The sequence below is a fragment of the Chenopodium quinoa genome, unplaced genomic scaffold (genome assembly GCF_001683475.1).
Source record: "Chenopodium quinoa cultivar QQ74 unplaced genomic scaffold, ASM168347v1, whole genome shotgun sequence".
NCBI lineage: Eukaryota > Viridiplantae > Streptophyta > Magnoliopsida > Caryophyllales > Amaranthaceae > Chenopodium > Chenopodium quinoa.
Window position 1 is genome coordinate 108,868 of NW_018744080.1, and position 11,107 is coordinate 119,974.

The following is an 11,107-nucleotide window of genomic DNA, read 5'->3' on the forward strand; positions in this document are numbered from 1 at the left end:
TGTGTTTCCTTAATAAATATTTCTACATGAAGAAAATAATCAAATTAGGATATAATCTCATTTTATCCTTTCTAAAAGTTTAAATAATATCTTCCATATATGTTAAGAATTTTTTTTTGAAGGCTACATGTTGAAAATCTTTAATTTCCTAATAAATATAGATTTTCTTTTATTTCCTTACATTTAAATATCTTTATTTTATGTTAAAAATCTTAAATTTCCTAATAAATATTATTTTATTTTTATTTCCTTACATTTAAATATCTTTATTTTATGTTAAAAATCTTAAATTTCCTAATAAATATTATTTTATTTTTATTTCCTTACATGTTACAAGCCACATGTCTCACATGCATTCTCATCATCTTTGACCACCACATAAGACCATGGAATCTTTTTATTTGACCTTTGGCCTTTTTGACTATATATACTCTCTTCCACTTTAAAATGTAACAATATCTTTATCACAAACACCTACATTCATAGAATAAAAACCATGGAAATTGAGAAAATGTACTTGTTTCTATCTCTTTTTTCAATTATAATCTTCCTTTATAAAATCCTTCTACCATTTAAAGCAGAGAACAAGAACCTCCCACCTAGTCCACCATCAATTCCTATATGGGGTCACCTACACCTACTCAAGCCCCCATTTCCCAAAACATTGCAAACCCTTTCTGAGCGTTATGGCCCAATTTTCTCCCTTCGTTTAGGATGTCAGCCTCTTTTGGTTGTCTCTTCTCCATTGGCTGTCGAAGAATGTCTCAACCAAAACGACAATGTATTTGCTTATCGACCTAAGTCCATTGTTGGTGAGATTTTAGGATACAACTACTCGATCCTCATATGGTCCACATATGGAGACCTTTGGAGGAATCTCCGACGTGTTGGGGTCTTAACTATGTTTTCCTTTCGTAAGCTTAATGAAGGAAGCTCCACCCGAAAAGCTCAGATCCATAACATGATCTTAGAGCTTCAAACCGAGTCTGAGGGTGCATTTGGAAGAGTGAACTTAAATAATATTTTGAAAAGGGTGGCGCATAACTTTGTGATGAGAACAATAAATGAGAAGCCATGGGAAAATATGGATTTGATACCCTCTAGTCCCATGACAATGTGTGACTTCTTTCCCATCTTGAGGTGGATACCTTTCGGAGGGATTGAGAAAAATTTGAAAAAGCTTTGGAAGAAAAGAGATGAATATTTACAAAATTTGCTTGATGAGAGTAGAGAAAGTGTTAGAAGAAGATCATCTTATAATGAGGAAGTTGTGACAAAAAATTTGATTGAAGAATTACTAGACTTGCAGGAAGTTGAACCTGATTGCTACACTAATGAATTCATCAAAAGTTTCATTTTGGTAAGATTACTCTCTTTGCCTCTAGAATTACGTGTTAATTCCATAAAAAGTAATTAATCATGACAATTTGACCTTAGTACATGTCAATTCAATGCATAAATTTGATTAATACTAAAATGAGTACTGCCATTAATAATGTACTAGTTTAAATCACAAACTAATAAAATTATTTGGAAAATATATTACTTTAAATCACAAATTAATAATATTATTTTGGAAAAAAGTTGTCACAAATTTTATGTGGCAAATGATGTGGATGATAGAGATGGCAATGGATCGGATTTGGATCGGATCGGGTGAAGTTTCGCCCATATCCATCCCTTATTCTAATCGCTTCATCCATATTCATCCACATCCATTTCACCCATCATCCATACCCGCCCGTCCGTCATCCGAGGATGCAACGGGTGGCTTGGATGCCTAATGGATGAATATTAAAAGTGAAAAAATTCACATAAACTCTATTCATGGTTATTAATACAATAATTTTTAGCTCTATTTTATTTATCAAAAGGACACAATGTATTGCTTGTAAAAATTAATTTGCAACAAAAAAGTAATTTTCTTGAATATTTTTATATTAAAATTCTTAGATATAATATTTAATATATGTTAAAACGGTAGGTGGATGGTTAATGGGTGGAATAAAGTACCATCCACATCCATCATCCACTTCATCCATCACCTGCTTCTAATCCATTTAATTTGTGTTTTCGTCTATTTATTTAAAGCGGTGAGTCGGGTTAGCGAATATTCATTTAAGACTGACATCCTTAGTGGAGAATAGAAATAATAAAGTAGCAAAAAAGAAAATGGAAATAAATAGAATGATAATATTATTCTTTAGGTAAACTCCTTAACATACTAGAATTTTTGTAGGATAAAAAAAAAGTAACAAAAGATTTTATCCTAGTTTGCCACAATTTCCCTACCTTATAAAAAGTTTAAGAAAGCTCTTATAAATAGCGCACGAGCATTTATATCCCTAAAAAATGTTCTTTTACATATTTGCTCCTATTGAATTCAAAAACCTTAAAATTGTCTCTTCAATTTGCTAAGTAGATGAATTATTTGTGTTTATTTCAATATTTAAAGCATCATTTAGTCTCTCCATTTTTTTTTTGGAGTAAAAAATTGTATGATGACTTGGTTAATAGGGATATATATACAAATAGATATAATAAAATCGTACAAATATTTATAAGACATAAAGACCATTTGTAAAAATTCTTCTCGAAGGGCTAGCAACTTCGTGCATCTCGCGCGTAAGAATCCCTAGTTTATGAAAGATGTAGTAAATGCAATATTTATTTGTAAGGACAAGATTGACTATTGTTGTTGTTCGTTTTTAATATCCCCTTGTCATTATAGCTTAAATTATGGTCATCAATCATCATCATCACAAGTAAGGATGACTAATGGTTCATAATAAAAAACTGACATGCATTAATGTAGCATCAATAATGTGAGGGGGAGTGTAATATTTGTTGAAGTATAGACTAAATAAACAACAAATATAAGGGCCCCACATATACAAGTTAGAAGGTACTTATTTTGCTGTCAGCCTGTCACATGGCTTTGTGATGAAACCTTTTTGAACCGACAAAGTGAACTTTATTCTTTTGACAATGCAAATTTGTATCGCATATTGTACATGTAGCGTTAAAATTAATAAATGTGGTAATGTTATACTAGGAAATAATAAAAATTAAGAATTGATAGAGTTTCCTTTTATTATAATAAATGGACCAGAGGGAGTGTTACACACATATATATTAATAAATGTGATTATCTATGTCAGATGCAACTATTAGCAGGAACGGATACTACAATTTCAACAGTGGAGTGGGCAATGTCAAACCTCATAAATAACCCCGAAATAATCTCAAAAGCAAGGGAGGAGATTAATCTACTCATTGGCAGAGGAAGACTCGTAGACGAATCTGATGTACCAAAATTGAGTTACATTCGTTGGATAGTCAATGAGACTTTAAGACTTTTCTCGCCAGCACCACTGCTATTCCCACATTTCTCGTCCAAAGACTGCACTATTGGAGGGTTCCATGTACAAAAAGGCACTATGCTCTATGTTAATGCTTGGGCAATACAAAGGGACCCTAGCCTATGGGACGAACCAAACATGTTTAAGCCGGAGAGGTTTGCAAATGAGACAGAAGGTTACAAATTTTTTCCATTTGGAATTGGGAGAAGGTCTTGCCCCGGAAGCGCCTTTGCCACTAGAAACATCACTTTGCTTTTGGCTACACTTATACAATGTTTTGATTGGGGAACACCTGAGGATGGAGTAGTAGACATCACAATGAAAAGTGGTGCCAATATTTGTCATGAGGAAAAGCCTTCAGAGGTAATTTGCCACCTTAGGTCTTCAATGGTAGATGTCGTTGCTCAACTCCAAGTTAATTAACTATGTTTATTATTAGCTGGCTCGTAATATTGAGGGGTTATGTTATTTTAAAATTTGGATGTATGATCTATTTATATGTTATCTTTTACTTTATATGACTTTATTTATAAGTTCTTGTGTACCGTTAATTAAATAACGAACTAAGACCTTTTATATACTTACTTTATTTCACTTATTTCTAAGTATTTGTTTGTTAAATAAATTATCATATAAACTAAGATATGAGTTAATAAGGTTGCGTTCTTTTCACCTTACAAAAAACAAGTTTCAGGTTAATAATTTCAAATTAGGAAAAGAATACTACTCGTATTAGTATTACTATTTTTATTGTGCGTGCCTCATAGCTAATAAGATAATTAATTTGCACAATTTAATATTGACTCAATGATCATAATTGACTATTAACTTTTTTTTATCAACCCAAGCTTAGGCATGGAATCATGTACTAGTCAAGATTTTTATTAGTAGAGAAATTAGAGTAACAAACTATAGTTGTTAACTTGTTTTTAGTATCCCTCACATTAGTGCTTAATTTGTGGTTCATCATCATCACAAATAGGGCGGTCCAATGGATCAGTACAAGAAAAGACATGACTCTTATTAGACACGCATTAATGAATTGGTATTGTGATGACCAATGAAAAATCAACTATTCAACTCTTTATATAATCTAAATATATATTTCTCTATATATATTTATATATTTCTCTATATATATTTATATACTTCTGAAAATCAATTGCTATGTTTATTTTTTAAAATAATTTTGTAAAACTATATCAGATCAAGATATTATATCTTTTAATTTGTTGTAAATTAAAATTTTTCAATGTAACATTATTTATACACTAATGTTGATTTCATATATGAATCTAATATATATATGTAGGGAATATTTCAAGCATTATCCCAAACTTGAACCCCATTGTGATCATACACTTAAGTACGGTGGCGTCCAAAGGGAAAGAAGATAGAGCAAAAGAGTCGCCAACAAGTTTTAGGAGCTTGTAAACCGTTCACGGGGTGAAGGTTACACCCCTTAACGATCCAGGATATCGTCAACTCCAATAGGTCTGGAACCATGACTGGTAGTTCGGGGATGAAGGTACAAATCCAACCTAAAAGAGATCGAACCTTCCCTAATAATAGGCCTCTACTTTATTCTTCTCGTATTCATGTGCGCTTTCTGACTAACATGCAATCAATAGGTTAACCCTAAACCTGTTTAATCTATGTTGGTTGAATATTAATGCACAAACAAATCTATTATTGGCGATCAATTGAATTATAATCAAATTAAACCTAAACAAGATTATTAATTATCTTACTAAGCGTGATTACAAGTACCAATTCCCTTTAAACATGCATAAAAGGCGTGATCAAGCAATAACAATAAATATCAAGCAACATAATCATCATAATCATAATTGAAATAATCATGCTAAAACATAATAATAATAGCAAGATCCTAGGCATGATACTAACAAGATTAATAACAAATCCTAACATATCACTAAACTAAAGATCAAATATATAGCCCTAACATGATACTAACATGAATATTAGGAAAGAAAATAGGAAGCATCACAGGAATCACAATTGTCATATTTGATATTAGAAATTATAGTTGTTGCCCTAAACATGATACTAGGAAGATCAAAACACCCTAACATGACACTAGGAATCATAATAACAACCTAAACATGATTTCTATATCAATAAATCAATTAAAGTACTTACTTGGATGCCTCGCTAGTAACAAAATACACACGTTAGTAACTTCAAGGAAAATATAAAATCAAACAATTAAATTAAATAATTGAAAGAGAGATTTGGGACTAAACCCTTTGAAATTAAAACCTTTAACGTCTAGGGCGAAGGCAACTTCGAACTTGGCTAGGTGTTTCTAGATCTTGTGAATGCGGAATTTTGTATGCAAAAGCTAGTTTAGAAAAGAGAGAGAGAGAGGGAGAGAGAGAGAGAGAGAGTAATCAAGAGATTCTTGATGAGAGTTGGTGAGAAGAATTGATGGAAATTGATGATTGAAAACAGAGGTTTTAAGAGGCTATTTATAGAGAAAATCAGCCGGATGTGATAAAAAACGAATCAGAGTTTCAAAAAGAATAAAACACGATTGCAACGTCAAATACTCGCGTGGCGCCAAACGCCAGACATTAGCGCCAGGCGCTAAGCATTAGCGCCAGACACCAGGAGTGGCGCCAGACGCTAAGCCTTAGCGCAAGACGCTAATCCTGTCGTCAGGCGCTAGAAACAACTTTTGCGGATTTTGTTTTTATCATATCTTTTGATCCAGAAGTCCAAATAAGTCATATAATATGTCGTTGGAAATCTCTTGAATTCTACTTTCCAACCCAATTGAAATAAGATTAAAATATTTTGTAGATAAAAAGATATGGCCGAAATAGTGGAAGGGTGTCAGTTTTGGATAGAGTTTCATATTCCATTCATATCTTTTTCGTTTTAACTCGGATTTAATATTATAATATATCATTGGAAATATAATTTCAAGATCATATAAAATTTGGATAAATATTATGAGGCACGAAAATAAAATCTGAATATATTCCACTTCGTATAAAACAAGGATTCTAAAAAGGAGTAGTTTTATTCAATTTCAAACTCTTTGAAACATAATTATCAATCATAACTCCATTAGGATTTAAGAGAACCTTCTAGATTATTCTAGAAGACTATCAATCCTAATAGATTTAGGAATGATAATTAATAATAGGCCCTCCTCTAGATCATTGGGCCGCATATAAAAACCAAATCGGGCCCAGTTTAATATTTTGGCCATAACTTCCTCATTATTCATCGGAATTGGGCTTATAATATATCTTTGGAAAAGGTCTTTTCAAGTCCTATCCAACTACACCATATTGGACCCTTATCATGGACCAAAATAAACTGGAATGCACGTTTTTCATAAATAAGGTAAGAAAAGAAATATTTTCAAAAATAGAAAGAAGAGATATTTTAATAAAAACATCCTCATCACTAGACTTTTCACACTTTCGCTTAGTTCGATAATCAAATGACATGAAAGGTATTCATCACTGGGTTTGGTTTTGGGGAGACACATTTGGGTGTCTACAATATACTACCTCCATTACATATTATTTGCAACGATTTGACATAAAGTAGAGAGGAAAAATGTCTAATCGTTGCAAATAATATGTAATTGAGGTAGTATATAAGAAGAATTTTTTCCCGAGTTTATAGAGAGTCATACATAAGATTTAATTTTTTCAGCGCGCCACGTAGGATAATAAATTTTAGTAGTAGCAAATTAAATACGAGTATATTAGTTTCTTTTAAAATTAAATAACTTAAATGACACGTAAGCAAAATTGGCGAATGAGATTTTCCAGTTTAAATTAATTAAATATAAAATATTATCTTTTGATATCAGGAATTTTATCTAAATCTATAACAAATTTTAGCATATATATATATATATATATATATATATATATATATATAAATTATTTTAAAAAATTCAAATAACCCGTGCATCGCACAGGCTTAATCTAGTATACTAGTATATGTGTCGTTTGAATGTGTCTATCTTAACACGTGATAGGAAGTAGAAATTAACTAGTAAAGGGGAAAAAAAAATATATATAAATTATTTTAAAAAATTCAAATAACCCGTGCATCGCACAGGCTTAATCTAGTATACTAGTATATGTGTCGTTTGAATGTGTCTATCTTAACACGTGATAGGAAGTAGAAATTAACTAGTAAAGGGGGCAAAAAAATTAGGCAGCTCCTAACATATTTGCAAGGATCTTGTAAATCATTCATGGATTATTTAAGGCGACCACGAAAAGGCTAAGAGTTAAGATCATAAATGGTGTCCAACATTTTGGAAATTATTGTGTTTGGGGTCTAACTATTTTTTCTTAGTGTTTGGGGTCTAGATTAGTTTTTCTAGTGAGATTTGATTAATTGTGTGCAAAAAAGTTAGACCCTTCTAGTTAGCCAATAAAAAAATCTTTCTTCTTTACCAAAAAAAAAAAAAACCAATCAAAAAATTTGGACCCTTCAATTTTTTTAATTTATTTTTTTTATACAAAAATCTAGTGTTGTTTAGTTATAGTGATATCATTTCCTATATTGTACTTTTTATTATTAATTTAACTTTTTTTGCAGTGTAAACATAGTAAACTTTTAAAATACATATTTAGATAATTAGTCCATTAATAGTAATAATTCAAGCTACATTTCAAAACTATGTAATTTAGAATAAAATAAATAAGTTATGTTATATTTCACAATTTTGTAGAAAAATTTTCACTAATTGATATTAAAAGAAGAACAAAGATCTATTTTTGAGGAATTTTTGTGAGTTTTTGAGTGCAAGAAAAAATAAAGATATGATCTTGGATCAAGATCTAAGCTAAAATAATCAACACCAAGATTATCTAGCAAAATAACTTGATTCACTAGTCACATAGTCTAGAAAAACAAGGGTTTCAATCTAATCAACCACAAAGTTTGATAAAGATTGAGATTTTACCACAAAGGAGAGATCACAAAGAACTCAAAGAAGAGAAAAATCTCTCATAATTTCAATATTCAAAACAAGTCTCTCCTATTACATCATAAAGTAACTCCTTTTATAAGGAGGCACTAGTACATGATCGAAATAAAACCCTAAACCTCATTAAATCTAAACCATACAAAATAAAAGGCTAGGATTAATAACAAGATAGTAACTAAATAAATACAACCTAAGTCACATCCCACTTACGAGGAAAATCATCTAAATAATTCAAATCAAGCTCAAATATTTTCCGATCTTGATCAAGTCAACAATAGTCAATATGGCCAAAAGTAGTGTCTATGCTCTCGCATCAAGGAGGTAACATCAAGCTGACATATCTAACGAATGGAGATGTCATTTATTGAAAGCAAATAAACATCACTCGCAACCAAGAAATATCATCAACGGACCTCCCGGATCAAACACCCAAACAACAAATCCAAGAGTGAAATGACAAGGAACCAAAGCGACTTCCACAAAGCTATATCCACCTTCGGCAACTCCAATCTTACTCTTAATCCTCCTACATAACTGTCCCTGACAAGAAACAAAGCACAACCAAGGAAAAGTACCAACACACATAATGATCCTATTATCAATCTTATGAGCAATTTTGTCCCAATTTCCCAAACAAGAATAGACAACATTGTTTACAAAACCTATCACAAAAACAAAATCTATCTCCTTTTAGCAACGCTTAATCCAATTGAATAATAAGGATCATCAACCGGAGGAATGTGAGACGGAGCGTATGATATCTCATGAGGTGGAGCACAATCTAGCTTGAAGTCTTTCTCTTCATCGTAAATTGGGGGTCCAATAAAATCCACTTGACCATAAAAAATGGAGCCAAGATCATCTCTTTCTATAAATAAATCCAATCAAGCTCAAATATTTTCCGATCTTGATCAAGTCAACAAGAGTCAATATGGCCCAAAAGTAGTGTCTATGCTCTCGCATCACTAATTATAAGTGTAAAATTGATGATAATACTAAGAATTAAACTAATAATAAATCTTCCGGAAATTTCACCATATACCACTGAGTTTAAGCTTAATTCACCGTATACCACCAAAAACTTTCTAATACACCAAATACCACTCAATTATTGTACATTAACATGAAATGCCTTTTTGGCTAACTGTCGTTAGTGAGCCGTTTGGGGTAATTTACCATTTCACCATGTACCATTTTATGTAAAAGTTTTTTCATCATATACCATGTTTTAAAAGTTATTTCACCATTTACCCATTTTTTGGAAACGGTAATATTTTCAAAAAACTAGTCGTTGAACACTAATAACGGCTAGTTTGTTTGTTATTTAAATGGAGTGTTTGAAGGATTCACGTAGTAGTTCATACTTCCAAAAGCATTTCTAAAAGATGTCCACACACTCGAGATCATCATCTTCCTCTTTCGATTTTTCGTATGTAAAAGTGCCTAACAAAGCTTGTTGTTGTGGTAGGAAGTTTGCAATAAGGAGCTCAGATTCGGCAAGAAATCCACAACGGTTGTACTATAAGTGTGATGTATGTGAGACATTCAGATGGTGCAAGGGTTATGTGGAACAAAATGTCGTATCGGGTTACGATAATCAAAACAGGGGAGGGATAGACACGCAATTGTATGGAGGTGAGAGCTTGTTGAAGCAAGAATTGAAGGACCTCAAGAGAAGAGTAGCAAGACAACAAAAGATAGTAGACATAGCAATCAATTAAAATATACAGGAGTACTTATGTTTTTGGTTATTGTATTTGTAGCGTTAAAATGATTATTGTAATTAAAGTATCATTGCTAAAAGTAATATGCATTAGAATTCTTAGCTATTTTTTTAAACTATTAACCTTTTTATATCTTTCTAATTGACAATTAAAGATATTAGGGGAGAATTCTTAGCTATATTTTGGTAAAAGAGCACTTTTACATACGAAAAATCGAAAGAGGAAGATGATGATCTCGAGTGTGTGGACATCTTTTAGAAATGCTTTTGGAAGTATGAACTACTACGTGAATCCCTCAAACACTCCATTTATATAACAAACAAACTAGCCGTTATTAGTGTTCAACGACTAGTTTTTTTGAAAATATTACTGTTTCCAAAAAATGGGTAAATGGTGAAATAACTTTTAAAACATGGTATATGGTGAAAAAACTTTTACATAAACTGGTACATGGTGAAATGGTAAATTACCCCAAACGACTCACTAACGACAGTTAGCCAAAAAGGCATTTCATGTTAATATACAATAATTGAGTGGTATATGGTGTATTAGAAAGTTTTTGGTGGTATACGATGAATTAAGCTTAAACTCAGTGATATATGGTGAAAATTCCGTAAATCTTCAAATATAACTCAAATTTGAAATGAATTTAATAAAATATGAATATTATTTTATAAACTTATATTTCAATATTAAAAAAATAATCTAATTTTTTTAATGCAAAACTTACATATTCTGTTATTGTGAAAAATTTGGAGATTTTTATCTCACCCTTATTTTAGTGAATTCGGATACAACTAACAAAATATAAAAAGTTATCTTGTAGATAATTACACTAGTAGAAAAAGTCAATTTGGCCTCGGTTTAAAAAACCCCCCTAAGGCACCGGTTTTGAACCGTTGAGTATTTGAGGGATGCCAATTCATACAACAAATGCCACTGGTTCAAAACCGGTGGCAAAATTTAATATTGGCACCGGTTAACTGATGTTATAATTGATTTTTGGCACCAGTTAACCGGTGGCAAAACTA

General features: G+C 31.4%; 1 protein-coding gene across 1 annotated transcript; it reads left to right on the forward strand.

The window, feature by feature from the left end:
* Positions 1-496: 496 nt before the first annotated feature.
* On the forward strand, positions 497-3,901 carry LOC110691636 (cytochrome P450 81D11-like). Its single transcript, XM_021868590.1, has 2 exons — positions 497-1,360; positions 3,162-3,901. Exons 1-2 carry the CDS (start codon positions 497-499, stop codon positions 3,783-3,785), a joined length of 1,488 nt encoding a protein of 495 aa, XP_021724282.1. The 3' UTR covers positions 3,786-3,901.
* The last annotated feature ends 7,206 nt before the right edge of the window (positions 3,902-11,107 follow it).

What these genes read in the sequence shown, in the direction of transcription:
- LOC110691636 (XM_021868590.1), top strand. Translation starts at nt 497, where the DNA reads ATGGAAATTGAGAAAATGTACTTGTTTCTATCTCTTTTTTCAATTATA. An exon ending in TCATCAAAAGTTTCATTTTG is followed by an intron (nt 1,361 to 3,161) that starts GTAAGATTACTC and finishes TATCTATGTCAG; the next exon opens with ATGCAACTATTAGCAGGAAC.